Raw genomic sequence first — 15,597 nt, forward strand, 5'->3', positions numbered from 1 at the left:
AATTCTGTGCTTTATCAATCAAGCTTCAGCTGTGTTGTGTTCACTTCTGATCACATTACTTGGGAGTCCTTGTGCAAGATGCCCTAAAGGTTAACCTCCAGGTTGAGTCGGTTGTGAAGAAGGCGAATGCAATGTTAGCATTCATTTTTAGAGGCACAGAATATAAGAGAAGGGATGTGATGTTGAGGCTCTATAAGGCACTTGTGAGACCACACTTGGAACATTGTGCGCCGTTTTGGGCTCCTTATTCTAGAAAGGATATCGTGACATTGGAGAGGGTTCAGAAAATGATTCCAGGAATGAAAGGGTTACTGTATGAGGAACATCCGGCAACTCTTGGGCTGCATTCCCTGGAGTTCAGGAGAACAAGGGGGGATCTCATAGAAACATTCCAAATGTTAAAAGGCCTAAACAGATTAGATATGGCAAAGTTACTTCCCATGGTAGGGGATTCTAGGACAAGAGGGCATGACTTCAGGATTGAAGGACGTCCATTTAGAACTGAGATACAGAGAAACCACTTTAGTCAGAGGATGGTAAATGTGTGGAATTTGTTGCCACGAGTGGCTGTGGAGGCCAAGTCTTTGGGTGTATTTAAGGCAGAGATAGATAGGTTCTTGATTAGCCAGGGCATCAAAGGGTATGGGGTGAAGGCAGAGGAGTGGGGATGACTGGAAGAATTGGATCAGCCAATGACTGAATGGCAGAGCAGACACAATGGGCCAAATGGACTACTTCTGCCCCTATATCTTATGGTCTTACCAGTGTGTGAGCACTGGGGAGGGTTCAAGGGAGATTTATGGTTGCTCGGATGAACGAGAAAACACATGCAAGGCTATGCAGAAGGGCTGGGTGTGGCACCAGCAGAAAGTTCTGCTAGGAAGCCGTTGGGATACGATGGATTGAATCGCCTCATGAATTGTAACAATTCTATGTTGAGGAAGGTCTCCATACTGAAGCAGTCCAGCAGCAATGTGTCAGTGGCTGGGCGGAGCTGCACTGAGAATAATACACTGGTTCTGACAATGGCAGAGCTGGGACTTGCTGAGATACCATCCGTGCCTGATAAGCAAACATTACATTAACATCTACTGTGCTCAGAATGTGAGATGTGCAAAGGTTCCAATTTCCTCACCCACTGCCTATTAACTCCAAAATGATTCCAGGCTGGTGCAGTCAGTGGCTATTGTTTTAATGATTTTCATTAAAGAGGCTCATCAACAAGCCCGAGAGGTCAGCTTTTACCGCAGAATTTCTCAGCAGCACTGAGGAAATGCAAACCTCCAGCACATCCACTTGACATGAAAAACACAACCAACTGGAAACAGACAGGTAACAAAGAGAGGTAAAAAATTTATTGCAGTATTTGTTCCGCCAGTTGTTTTTGCTGGGGATCCCTTTTTCTTGTTTTGCCCGAGTGACCCTAATACATTTAAAATCTACATTTACAAAACAAAAAAAATCAAATAAAATCTCGTCCTGTGCAGGTCACAGATACTGCATGCTTTCATTAGAATAAATTATATCCAGCACAGTCTGGCATTGTACATCCTGTAAAATAACTTCTCTCTGGAACTTCTACACTAAAGAAAGCCATCGCTGCTAGGTTAAACTCCAAGAACACTTTATTAAGAACATTAACAGACTAAATTCCAACATTCACTTAACTTTTATTTTTTAAACAGAATTCTTTTTCCAAGATATAAACAATTTTTGTTTTGTTAAACTATAATACAGTGGGAGTTTAAAATCAATCAAGATGATTTGGCTGTACAACAGCGAAGGAAGCTCCCACAGGAAAATGGTATCTGACAATCGCTCCTTCCTTTCGCCTGTTTCCATCTGTCTGTGTGTGCAGATCTCAGTACAGAGTTACTCCAACTGTGATACCATCCGATTTGTAAGTGTTGCCAGAATGTGGTCTTTTAGCCCCAAGTTCATTCTTTCTCACTGCTGTGTTTGGCTGCAGTGTTAGTTATGTTAGCAGGAAGAACCTTCCTTTGCTGCATACAGCGATCGTAGAGTCTGAACAACTTTGTTAGTCAGCTTATTTGCACTTGTCAGGGCTATTTTCTTGTAAATGATGTCCGTCTCTTTGATACTATCAACCCAAGGCACCAGCTTGCGGCCCTCTCTCCGTTTGGCCTCTGTCCAAGAACCGCTATATGAACCAGCCATCCAATGTACACTGAAACCACTACTAGTCTTTTCCACAACTCTGGCAATCTGAGGCCTGTCTTTATACTTTGGACAGCAAATGGCAATCACATCCATCACCTCCACCGCCTCGTGCATCTGTGCGCCTGGGTCCCCAGCTTCCGACAGTCGCTTCGATCTTCTGGTGGCCTAGAAAGAATTTGAAAGAGAGATTTACAAATAGCCAGTGTGAAAGAGAGAGGAAATCGTGTGGATCAGAGCAGTACAACCAGACAATGACAGGTAACCACGTGTAGATGACAGCAGCATAACCAGACAATGGCAAGGGGATGACAGCAGTACACCCAAACAATGACAGATGGATGAAAGAATTAAAAAAAGGAGCCTCTGAATAATGGGCAGTTCACTAGGGACTCCTGGCAGGGTCAATTCCAGAAACGGGTGATAAAACTGTACTGGATCAGGGTAGGATGAGTGCCTGTGCCATCCTCATATGTTCAATGGAGAAATTGTATGAGTGATCAGGGATAATGTCACAGTTACACTCAGACAGGACATACAGCAAGGCTCACTCAGAGGTAACAGAGCTCAGGAATAAGAAAGGGGCAATTATTTTGATGGGGTTATACTAGAGGCTTCCAACAGCCAGATTATACAAAAAAAACCAACAGGATTGCTATGGTGGGAGACTTAACTTCCGAAATATTGAATGGGATTTAGTGCCAGAAGCTTAGATGGGCAGAATTTGTCCGGTGCACTCAGCAGACCTGCTTGACACACTACTTTGTTAGTCCAAACAATGATGAGGCCACACTAGACTTGTATTTTGGCAACCGTGATTATAACCCTTAAGTTTTCAGATGGTTATGGGTAAAGACAAAACTGGACCTCAGGGTAAAATGTTAAATTGTTGAAAGACTAATTACAACAGCATTGGGCAAGAGCTGCAGAGATCAGGACTTTGTCTCTGGAGAGGGTATGGAAGAGATTCACCAGGATACTGCCTGGATTAGAGAGTACCAACAATAAGGACAGCTTGGACTGTGCTCATTGGAGTGTCTGAGCCTAAGCAAGAATCCAATAGAAGTTTATAAAATTATGACAGACAATGAACTTGGTTAGTTAGCATCAGGAATAAAGATGGTAAAAGCGCTTTACACCACCGTACTAAAGGGGACAGCGTCAATTAACAAACCTAGTGCCGCTACATTTCAGTAGAAGGTCCAAAATATTTTAAGTACAACCAAAACCAAAGGAGAAAGCTCTGGAGATATTCCCAAGCAGCCAGGGAAGAGACACTGCTAGTGTGGGTCACTGTGAAATTGCTGGTAATATCAGAGATGGCCATCCCATCTCACTGGGACAGAGGACTAATCAGTTCCCTGCGTTAACTTCAGATGTTCAATTCTTGCAGATTCTAGACAAGAATCACTGCTTTTTCTTTAGTACATGTGACTAAATTTAAAAAGGTGAATGAGCAGAAGTTAATTTCAAAAGGATTAATCCTTTTTTAGCTGTTAAAGTTGACAAATGTCAGCAACCTGCTCTTACCCCTGAAACGCCTCCACCCACTCGCTCCTCGCCATCACTCTCCTCTTCATCTGTCTCTGCATTGTTTTTCGGGCTACTGCCTCCCAACAGTGCATTGATGGCTTTGTTTCGGGCAGCTGTGCTGGCAGACACCTCTCCATCCTCATCCTCTTCATCCGGATCCAGGTGTTCCATCAGTGTTTTGAACTGGAAGCCATCAGAAACAAATTAATGAATATCTCACCAATCAATGAGCAGAGTCTGGCTCCACAGAAAATCTTTCGAAGTCTGCTGACGTACAGCAACCAACTTGAAGCGGACAGACATAGACAAGCAATTGGGTAGACACAAGGCAGCTGAAATTTAATTAGACCTTGAGACATCAGACCAGAATTAGGATACTTAGCCCATTGAGTCTTCTTCGCCATTCTATCATGGCTGACTCAATGCCACTCTCAACCCCATTCTCCTGCCTTCTCTCCATAACATTTGACATCCCTACTAATCAAGAACTTATCAACCTTCACTTTAAATATACCCAATGACATGACCTCCATAGACGCCCACGACAATAAATTCCAGATTCACCACCCTCTGGCTATAACTTTCCTCCTCATCTTTGCTCTAAAGGGATGTCCTTGTATGATTAGGCTGTGCCTTCTTGTCCTAGACTCCCCCACTACAGGAAGCATCCTCTCCACACAATGCAGAGAAGTGTGGAGAGATACATTGTTATAGACTTTAAAATATAAGAGTAGAATTAGGTCATTTGGCCCATCGCGTCTGCTCTGCCATTTCATCATTGCTGATCTATTTTCCTTCTTAACCCTAACTTCCTCCCTTCTCCCCTTATCTCTTCATGCTGTGACTAATCAAGAACCCATCAACCTCTGTCTTAAACATACCCAATGACTTGCTTTCACAGCCGCATGTAGCAACGAATTCCACAGGTTCACCACTCTCTAGTGACAGAAATTCCTCCTCACCTCCATTCTAAAAGGACACCCCTCTATCCTGAGACTGTGTCGTTTAATCTTAGTCTCTCCCACCATAGGAAACATCCTCTCTGCATCCACTCTATCAAAGTCTTTCAACATTCCAAAAGTTTCAATGAGGTCATCCTTCATTCTTCTGAATTCCAGTGAATACAGGCCCAGAGCTATCAAATGCTCTCCATATGACAAGCCATTCGATCCTGGAATTATTTTCATGAACCTCCAATGTCAGCACACCCTTCCTTAGATAAGGGGTCCAAAACAGCTCACAATACTCCAAGTAAGGCCTCACCAGTGCTTTATAAATGCTCAGCATCACATACTTGCTTTTGTATTCGAGTCCTCTTGAAATAAATGCTAACATTGCATTTACTGTCCTCACCACTGACTCAATCTGCAAGTTAACCTTTGAGGAATCCTGCATGAAGACTCCCAAATCCCTTTGCACCTCACAGAGTTTTGAATTTTCTCTCCATTTAGAAAACAGCCTTTGCTTTTACATCTTCTAATAAATTGCATGACTATACACTTACAATCTGCCACTTCTTTGCCCATTCTCCTAATCTAAGTCCTTCTGAAGCCTACTTCCTCAAAACTACTTGCTCCACCTCCTATCTTTTTACCATCTGTAAACCTGGCCAGAAAGCCATCCAATCTGTAAGCCAGACTATTGACATATAACGTAACAAGAAGCAGTCTCAACATTGACCCCTGTGGAACACCACTAGTCACTGGCAGCCAACCAGAAACGGTTCCCTTTATTCTCACTCTTTACCTCTTGCCAATCAGTCAATGCTCTATCCATGCTAGTATCTTTCCTGTAATACCATGGGCTCGTAGCTTGTTAAGCAGCCTTATGCGTAGCACCTTGTGAAAGCTCTTCTGAAAATCCAAGTATGCAACATCCACTGATTCTCCTTTGTCTGTCCTGCCTGTTATTTCTTCAAAGAATTCCAACAGATTTGTCAAGCAAGGTTTTCCCTTGAGGAAACCAGGCCAACTACAGCCTACTTATCATGTGCCTCCAAGTACCCCAAAAACACATCCATAACATTCGACTCCAAAATCTTCCTAACCACTAATTGGCTTATAATTTCCTTTCTTCTGTCTCTCTCTCCACCCTTGAAGAGTAGGGTGACATTTGCAATTTTACAGTCCTTTGGAACCATGCCAGAATCAATGGAGTCTTGGAAGATCATTACTAATGCCTCCACAATCTCTTCAGCCAGCTGGGCTGTAAACAAACAATGGGACCAGACCATTCTGTCCACAATGTTCTGTGTCAAACTGTAGAAAAAGGAAATCAAAAACACTAAACCCTCCTAGTTACACAATGTCCATATCCCTCCATCTTTCTTACATCCATGAGCATATCCAAATGTCTCTTAAATGTCTCTAATGTATTTGCCTCTACCACCATATCCAGCAACACATTCCAGACATCCACGATTCTAAGTAAAAAGCTTTCCCCGCACATTCCCCTTGAACCTTTCCCTTCTCATCTTAAATGCATGCCCTCTGGCATTAGATATTTTAAACCCGGGAAACACATACTCACTGTCTACTCTATCTATGCCTCTTAATCTTATAAACCTCTATCAGGTCTTCCCTCAGCCAGAGAAAACAATCCAAGTCTCGCACATGTCCTCTAGACCAGGCAGCATTCTGGTTAGCCTCTTCTGCACCCTCTCCAAAGCCTCAACATCCTACCTATCGTGGGGTGACCAGAACTGTACCAAAACTCCTGATGTGGCCTAACCAGGCTTTTATAGACCTGTAACATAACCTCTTGGCTTTTGAACTCAATACATTGACTAATAAAAGTGAGCATTCCATAAACCTTCTTAACGATCTTATCAACCTGTGTAGTCACTTTCAAGGAGCCATGAACTTGGATCCCAGGATCTCTCTGTTCAGCAACATGGTTAAAGGATCTTGTCCTCAACAGTGCACTGTCTCCTTGCATTTGCCCAACTGAGGTGCAGCACCTCATATTATCTGGGTAAAACTCCATCTGCCATTTCTTTACTCATATCTGCAACTGATCTTCATCATGCTGTATTCCTGCCAGTCTTCCACACTATCCACAACTCCACCAATCTTGGTACCATTTGCGAACTAACTAACCTATCCATCTCAATTACGTTGGTAAGACACAACCTGCTCCACACAAAGCTATGCTGGTGCTCCCTAATTAGGCCATGGGTTTCCAAATGCTCATATATCCTATTCCTAAGAATGTTCTCCAGCAGTTTCCCTACAACTGACGTGAAACTCACTGGTTTATACTTCACATGATTTTCCCTTGTTCCCTTCTTAAATAGAGGTACAACATTAGCCCCTCAGGGACCTCGCCTGCGGCTACAGAGGACACAAAGATACTGGTCAAGGCCCCAGCAATCTCATCTTGTCTCCTTTAATAACCTGGGATAGATCCAACAGCTCAATCGGTGACAACAGCAGGGCATTGTGACGATGTTACTTGCAGGTCGGTGACACTTGTTTAAAAGTAAAGAGGGGACGAGCAGGGCGGTCATTGTTGAGAGTAGGCCAGTGGTGAGAGGAGAGTCTCAGGCGTTGGCTCAAAGCAGGCTTCAGTTCAACAGAAGTGTTGGTTCTGGGTAAGCTTCTGTTCAGGTTCCCTTTTGGTTTTCTCTTAACGTATCTAGTGTAGTTAATGGCAGTTGTGTGTTCTTCATGCTGGATGTCGGAGTCCTGGGAGACCCAGAGTCTCCATAAGACAAAGGAGCAGAAGTTGGCCATTTGGCAAATTGAGTCTGCTCCGCCATTTTATCATGAGCTGATCCATTCTCCCATTTAGTCCCACTCCCCCGCCTTCTCACCATAACCTTTGATGCCCTGACTACTCAGATACCTATCAATCTCTGCCTTAAATACACCCAATGGCTTGGCCTCCACTGCCACCCGTGGCAACAAATTCCATAGATTCACCACCCTCTGGCTAAAAAAATTTCTTCGCATCTCTGTTCTGAATGGGTGCCCTTCAATCCTTAAGTCATGCCCTCTCGTACTAGACTCCTCCATCATGGGAAACAACTTTGCCACATCCACTCTGTCCATGCCTTTCAACATTTGAAATGTTTCTATGAGGTCCCCCCTCATTCTTCTAAACTCCAAGGAATACAGTCCAAGAGTGGTCAAACGTTCCTCATATGTTAACCCTCTCATTCTCAGAATCATTCTAGTGAATCTTCTCTGTACCCTCTCCAACGTCAGCACATCCATTTTTAAATAAGGAGCCTAAGACTGCCCACAGTACTCTATAAGGCCCTGGTAAGACCTTATAGAGCCTCAACATCACATCCCTGCTCCTATACTCTATTCCTCTAGAAATGAATGCCAACATTGCATTTGCCTTCTTCACCACCGACTCAACCTGGAGGTTAACCTTAAGGGTATCCTGCACGAGGATTCCCAAGTCCCGTTGCATCTCAGAACTCTTAATAGTCTGCCCGTTTATTTCTTCTACCAAAGTGCATAACCATACATTTTCCAACATTGTTTTTCATTTGCCACTTCTTTGCCCACTCTCCCAATCTTTCCAAATCTCTCTGCAGACTCTCTGTTTCCTCAGCACTACTGGCCCCTCCACCTACCTATGTATCATCAGCAAACTTAGCCACAAAGCCATCTATTCCATAATCCAAATCGTTGATGTACAACGTAAAAAGAAGTGGCCCCAACACGGACCCCTGTGGAACACCACTGGTAACCGGCAGCCAACCAGAATGGGATCCCTTTATTCCCACTGTTTCCTGCCAATCAGCCAACGCTCTATCCACGTATGTAACTTTCCCGTCATTCCATGGGCTCTTATCTTGTTTAGCAGCCTCATGTGTAGCACCTTGTCAAAGGCCTTCTGAAAATCTAAATACACAACATCCACCGCATCTCCCTTGTCTAGCCTACTTGTAATTTCCTCAAAAAATTGCAATAGGTTTGTCAGGCAGGATTTTCCTTTAAGGAAACCATGCTGAGTTCTGCCTATCTTGTCATATGCCTCCAGGTACTCCATAACCTCATCCTTGACAATCGACTCCAACAACTTCCCAACCATCAATGTCAAGCTAACAGGTCTATAATTTCCTTTTTGCTTCCTTGCCCCCTTCTTAAATAGCGGAGTGACAAACTACATCTGCATGAAGTCCATCCAGCTGCAGCTCCTTGAAGACTATATTAGGGATCTAGGGCAGCAGCTAGATGACCTTGAGGAGATAATCGATCAGAGCTATAGTGAAGGAGTCACCCTGAAGTTGTAGGAGGCGAGTAGCTGGGTGATTGTCAGGAGAAATGGAAATGTGAATAGGTGGGAAGCTCAGAGCACCACTGTGGCCATTCCCCTCAGAAACAAGTGTACCGTTTTGGATACTGTTGTGGGCAATGACCTTCCAAGGGAATGCCACGGAGACCCGGTTACTGGCACTGAGCATAGGTCTGTGGTGTAGAAGGGAAAGAGAGAGGAGAAGGGAGCAGTCGTGAGAAGGGACTCAATAGTGAGGGGAACAGACAGGAGATTCTGTGGACACAAACAGGATACCTGGATGGCATGTTGCCTCTCAGGTGTCAGGGTCAGGGACGTCTCAGATTTCATCCACAACAGTTTGGAGAGGGAGGGGAAGCAGCGATGTCTTAGTACCTATTGGTACCAATGACATAGGAAGGAAAAGCGAAGAGGTCCTGAAAAGACAATTTAGAGAGCTAGGCAGAAGTCTGAGAAGCAGGACCTCCTGGATAGTAATTTCTGGATTGCTGCCTGTGCCTCGCACCAGTGAGGGTAGAAACAGGATGATTTAGCAAATTAATGCGTGGCTGAGAAGCTGGTTCAGGGGGCAGGGCTTCAGGTTCATGGATCATTGGGATCTCTTATTGTGGAGGTATGACCTATTCAAAGTGACAGGTTGCACCTGAACCCAAGGGGAACCAATATTAGAACACAGAAATTTACAGCACATTACAGGCCCTTCAGCCCACAATGTTGTGCTGACCATGAAATTTTCTAAGCTCCATCTACCTATCTGAGATTTGTGTGGATAGACAGAGGCTTTTTCCCAGGGCTGAAATGGCTAAGATTCGGAGGATACAGCGGGACATAGATAGGATGCAAAACTGGGCTGAGAAGTGGCAAATGGAGTTCAACCCAGACAAGTGTGAGATGGACATGGGTCATTTTGGTAGGTCAAATATGATGACAGAATATAGTATTAATGGTAAGACTCTTGGCAGTGTGGAGGATCAGAGGAATCTTGGGGTCCGAGTCCATAGGATGCTTACAGCTGCTGTGCAGGTGTACTATGTGGTTAAGATGGCATACGGTGCATTGGCCTTCATCAATTGTGGGATTGAATTTAGGAGCCGAGAGGTAATGTTGCAGCTATATAGGACCCTGGTCAGACCGCACTTGGAATACTGTGCTCAGTTCTGGTTGCCTCACTGCAGGAAGGACGTGGAAACCATAGAAAGGGTGCAGAGGAGATTTACAAGGATGTTGCCTGGATTGGGGAGCATGCCTTATGAGAATAAGGAACTCAGCCTTTTCTTCTTGGAGGGGCGGAGGATGAGAGGTGACCTGATAGAGGTGTATAAGATGATAGAGGCATTGATTGTGTGGATAGTCAGAGGCTTCTTCCCAGGGCTGAAATGGCTAACACAAAAGGGCACAGTTTTAAGGTGCTTGGAAGTAGGTACAGAGGAGATGTCAGGGGTAAGCTTTTTTTTTTACGCAGAGAGTGGTGAGTGCGTGGAATGGGCTGCCAGCGACGGTGGTGGAGGCGGATAAGATAGGATCTTGGACAGTTGTATGGAGCTCAGAAAAATAGGGGGCTATGGGTAACCCTAGGTAATTTCTCAGGTAAAGACATGTTTGGCACAGCTTTGTAGGCGCCTGTGTTGTGCTGTAGGTTTTCTATGTTTCTATTCTCTTAAAAGACCCTATTGTACTCACATCTACCACTGTCGCTGGCAGTGCATTCCTGAGTGGAAAAACTTACCTCCGACACCCCCCCTTGTACTTACTTCTAAACACCTTAAAACTATGCCTACACGTGTTAGTCATTTCAGCTTGGGAAAAAGCCTCTGCTGTCCACATTATCAATGCCCCTCATCACCTTACACACCTCTATCAGGTCACTTCTCATCCTCTGTCGCCCCAAGGAGAAGGCTGAGTTCATTCAACCTGTTCTCATAAGGTATGCCCTCCAATCCAGGCAACATCCTTGTAAATCTCCTCAGCACTCTCTCTATAGTATCCACATCCTTCCTGCAGTAAGGTGACCAGAACTGAACACAGAACTCCAAGTGGGGTCTAACTAAGATCTTATATAGCTGTAACATTACCTCACGGCTCTTGAACTCAATCCCGCGGTTGATGAATGCCAAAACACCATACGCCTTGTTAACAACACTGTCAACCTGTGCAGCAGCTTTGAGTGTCCTACGGACATGGACCCCAAGATCTCTCAGATCCTCCACACCGCCAAGAGTCTTACCATTCATATTATATTCTCTCTTCAAATTGGACCTACAAAAATGAACCACTTCACACTTATCTGGGTTGAACTCCATCTGCCACTTCGCAGCCTCGTTCTGCACCCATTGATGTCCCGCTGTAACCTCTGACAGCCGTCCAGACTATCCACAACACCTCCAACCTTTGTGTCACCAGCAAACTTACTAACCCACCCTTCTACTTCCTCATCCTGGTCATTTATAAAAATCACAAACAGGAGGGGTCCCAGAATCCCTGCAGAACACCACTGGTCACCAACCTACATGCAGAATATTACAACCACCCTTTGCCTTCTGTGGGCAAGCCAGTTCTGGATCCACAAAGCAAGGTCTCTTTGGATCCCAGGCCACCTTATTTTCTGAAGGAGCCTTGCATGGGGAACCTTATCAAAAGCCTTGATGAAATCCATATACACTACATCTACTGCTCTACCTTTAATGTGTTTAGTCACATCCTCAAAAAATTCATTTTGGCTCATAAGGCTCGACCTGCCTTTGACAAAGCCATGCAGACGATTCATAATCATATTATGCCTCTCCAAATGTTCATAAATCCTGCATCTCAAGATCTTTTCCATCAACTTACCAATCACTGAAGTAAGACTCACTGGTCTATAATTTCCTGGGCTATCCCTACTCCCTTTCTTGAATAAAGGAACAACATCTGCAACCCTCCAATCCTCCAGAACCTCTCCCATCCCCATTGATGATACAAGGATCATTGCCAGAGGCTCAGCAGTCTCCTTCCTCGCCTCTGACAGTAGCCTGGGGTACATCTCATCCTGTCCCAGAAACTTATCCAACTTGATGCTTTCCAAAAGTTCCAGCACATCCTCTTTCTTAATGTCTATATGCTTAAGCTTTTCAATCTGCTCTAAGTCATCCCTACAATCGCCAAGATCCTTTTCTGTAGTGAATCCTGAAGCAAAGTATTCATTAAGTACCTCTGCTATCTCCTCCGGTTCCATAAGCACTTCTCCACTGTCACACTTGATTGGTCCTATTCCCTCACATCTAATCCTCTTGCTCTTCATATACTTGTAGAATGCCTTGGGGTTTTCCTTAATCCTGTCCGCCAAGGCCTTCTCATGGTCCCTTCTGGTTCTCCTAATTTTATTCTTAAGCTCCTTCCTGCTAGCCTTATAATCTTCTAGATCTCTATCATTACCTAGTTTTTTTGAACCTTTTGTATGATTTTCTTATCTTCTTGACTAGATTTTCAACAACCTTTGTACACCACGATTCCTGTACCCCACCATCCTTTCCTTGTCTCATTGGAACGTACCTATGCAGAACCCCACACAAATATCCCCTGAACACTTGCCACATTTCTGCTGTACATTTCCCTGAGAACATCTGTTCCCAATTTATGCTTCCAAGTTCCAGCTTGATATCTTCATATTTCCCCTTACTCCAATTAAACACTCTCCTAACTTGTCTGTTCCTATCCCTCTCCAATGCTATGGTAAAGGAGATAGAATTGTGATCACTACCTCCAAAATGCTCTCCCACTGAGAGACCTGACACCTGATCAGGTTCATTTGCCAATACTAGATCAAATATAGCTTCTCCTCTTGTAGGCTTATCTACATGTCATATCAGAAAACCTTCCTGAACACACCTAACAAACTCCACTAAACCCCTTGCTCTAGGGCAGGGGTCCCCAACCTTTTTTGCACTGCGGACCGGTTTAATATTGACAATATTCTTGCGGACCGGCCGACCGGGGGCGGGGTTGGGTAGGGTTGCCAACGAACAAGAGTAGCAGTCAAATGCGTTGTTTACACAAAAGACTACAATGACCATGAAGCATTGCGCGGGCACCAATGCACATGCGCGTCGTGACCTGCCGCGCACCCCCCCCCCCAAGCAAATCCTTTTTGGCGATTCTGTTCGTGGGGGTGGGTGTTAATCACTACCGGAATATAGATGATAAGTGGGTAATACACTCAATTTTGTTTCTAAAAAGGATTATCTAACGAATTTAATATTAAACACAGAGCGCATATTTTCCTCGCATGGATATAATAAGTCAATTATCAGGGGAGCTTGAAGTGTTGAACAAACTTCCAGTAGAAGTGGCAGAAGCAGGTTTGATATGATCATTTAAAGAAAAATTGGATAGGTATATGGACAGGAAAGGAATGGAGGGTTATGGGCTGAGTGCAGGTCGGTGGGGCTAGGTGAGTAGCGTTCAGAGGGACTAGGTGAGAGTAGCATTCGGCACGGACTAGAAGGGCTGAGATGGCCTGTTTCCGTGCTGTAATTGTTATATGGTTATATAGGCCACTTATAAATCAATAGCATCATAACATTTTAAGTAATATTTGGATATTAAACGCACAGCACATATTTTCCCTGTATGAATATATAAAATCTTTGCAACACACCAATATCGCTGAATCAGTGGGAGCCCTGGGCTTGTTTCCCTGCAACAATACGGTCCTATCGAGGGGTGATGGGAGACATCGATACTCGAAGGGGGTTCCTGATGTCCAGTCTGTTCCGCAGTTTAGTTTTCGTTGCATTCATTGCAGAAAACTCCGCTTCGCAGAAAAATGTTGGAAATGGAAGCAACGTTTTCAGTGCTTTCGTGGCTATCTCAGGATATTTAGCCTCGACTTTGATCCAAAATGCCGACAGAAATGTTATGTCAAACATACTTCTCAGCCCGTTGTCATTTTCAAGCTCGAGGAGTTGATCGCCTTCCCACCGTGACACGGATGACACGCAGGTCATGACCTCGCATGCGTAATGGCTGATCAGTGGCCGTGACAGGGAATGAGGAAAGGTGCAGCTGACCAAATCATATCATTTCCTCGCGGCCCGGTAGCGCATGCTCTGCGGCCCGGTGGTTGGGGACCGCGGCTCTAGGGAGATGCCAAACAATATTGGGGAAATTAAAATCTCCCATCACGACAACCATGTTATTATTGCACCATTCCAGAATCTGTCTCCCCATCTGCTCATTGATGTCCCTGTTACTATTGGGTGGTCTATAAAGAACACCCAGTAGAGCTATTGACCTCTTCCTGTTCCTAACTTCCACCCACAAAGACTCAGTGGACAATCCCTCCATGACTTCCTCCTTTTCTGCAGCCATGACACTGTCTCTGATCAGCAGTGCCATGCCCCACCTCTTTTGCTTCCCTCTCTGTCCTTTCTGAAACATCAAAAGCCTGGCACTCTAAGTAACCAAGTTACTGCCCCTGAGCCATCCAAGTCTCTGTAATGACCACAATATCATAGCTCCAAGTATTGTTCTGCTTAAACTTCTCACCCTTAACCCATGACCTCTGGTTGTAGTCCCACCCAAATTCAGTGTTTCCAGTTTTTGCATCACTGGAGCCTTTTCTGGGGAAAGGGTGACCTGTACAAGAGGGACGGTAGCACCTGAACTGGAAGTGAACCTGGCCAGGAGACTTGCTAATGCTGCTTGGGAGAGGTTCACAGGGGGTTGTGAACTGGAGCCCCAGGTCAGTAGGGGAAGGATCGGACCAGAAGATACATGTTAGGCAAAGTATTGAAAGGCAAACTTGAAATAACAGGTATGAGATGGGTTGGATAGTTTATTTTAATGCTGGGAGTATTATAGGTAAGGGTGATGAGCTTAGAGCATGGATCAGTACATGGAACTATGACGTTGTAGCCATTACTGAAACTTTGTTGGGGGGGGGGCAGAAATGGGTGATTAATGTACCAGCTTTTCAAAGTTTTAGAAAAGATAAGAGGAGGAGGTATAAAAGACTGTGTGGAGGGGAGGTGTACCACAAATCAGGGACAATACCACAGCTGCTTTAAGAGGAGGCATCATGGAGGGGTCAGATGTGAATCAATATGGGTAGAAATCACAGGACAGGAAGAGTGCAATCACTCTGATGGGGTTGTACTACAGACCCCCCCCAATAGCCACCGGGATGTTGAGGAACAGATGTGTAATCAGATTAAGGAAATATGTATAAATAATAGGGTTGTAGTCATGTGGGATTTCAACTTCTCATATAAACTGGCGCCTTCTTAGTTTAAGGGGGCTAGATGGGGCACAATTTGTGGGAGAGCTTTAAATTAGAGGAGGACAAATTACGAGGAACTAAGAAGAGTTAATTGGGAACACCTTTTCTCTGGCAAGTCCACATCAGACATGCAGAGGGTGTTTACGATCAATTCCAGTGTACAGGAAAGGTACGTTCTTGTTAGAAGGAAGGACAGGGATGGAAAGATAAGAGACCTTTGGATGTCCAGAGAGGGGATGAATTTAGTCAAGGAAAAAAAAGGAATACACCTTCGGAAGTTAGGTTCAGATGAAGCACAAACTGAATAAAGAAGCCAGAAAAGAAATAAGGGGATAAATAAGGGGATTTGGGTAAGCCAGGAGGGGCCAAGAGTCCTT

The 15,597-nt window shown here is 44.6% G+C and overlaps 1 protein-coding gene across 4 annotated transcripts in view; it reads right to left on the reverse strand.

Annotated features, from left to right (window-relative positions):
• Positions 1–1,343: 1,343 nt before the first annotated feature.
• LOC134347278 (nipped-B-like protein) overlaps positions 1,344–15,597 on the reverse strand; it is a 518,044-nt gene continuing 503,790 nt past the window's right edge. For all 4 annotated transcript variants that reach the window (XM_063049674.1, XM_063049675.1, XM_063049673.1 and 1 more), the window contains 2 exons: positions 3,709–3,894; positions 1,344–2,346 (listed from right to left, as the gene is read on the reverse strand). In XM_063049674.1, the coding sequence (XP_062905744.1) occupies positions 1,981–2,346; positions 3,709–3,894 (552 nt within the window). In that variant the 3' untranslated portion in view covers positions 1,344–1,980. The remainder of the gene's footprint in view (positions 2,347–3,708; positions 3,895–15,597) is intronic.

The sequence above is a fragment of the Mobula hypostoma genome, chromosome 5, assembly GCF_963921235.1.
Source record: "Mobula hypostoma chromosome 5, sMobHyp1.1, whole genome shotgun sequence".
Classification (NCBI taxonomy): Eukaryota; Metazoa; Chordata; class Chondrichthyes; order Myliobatiformes; family Myliobatidae; genus Mobula; species Mobula hypostoma.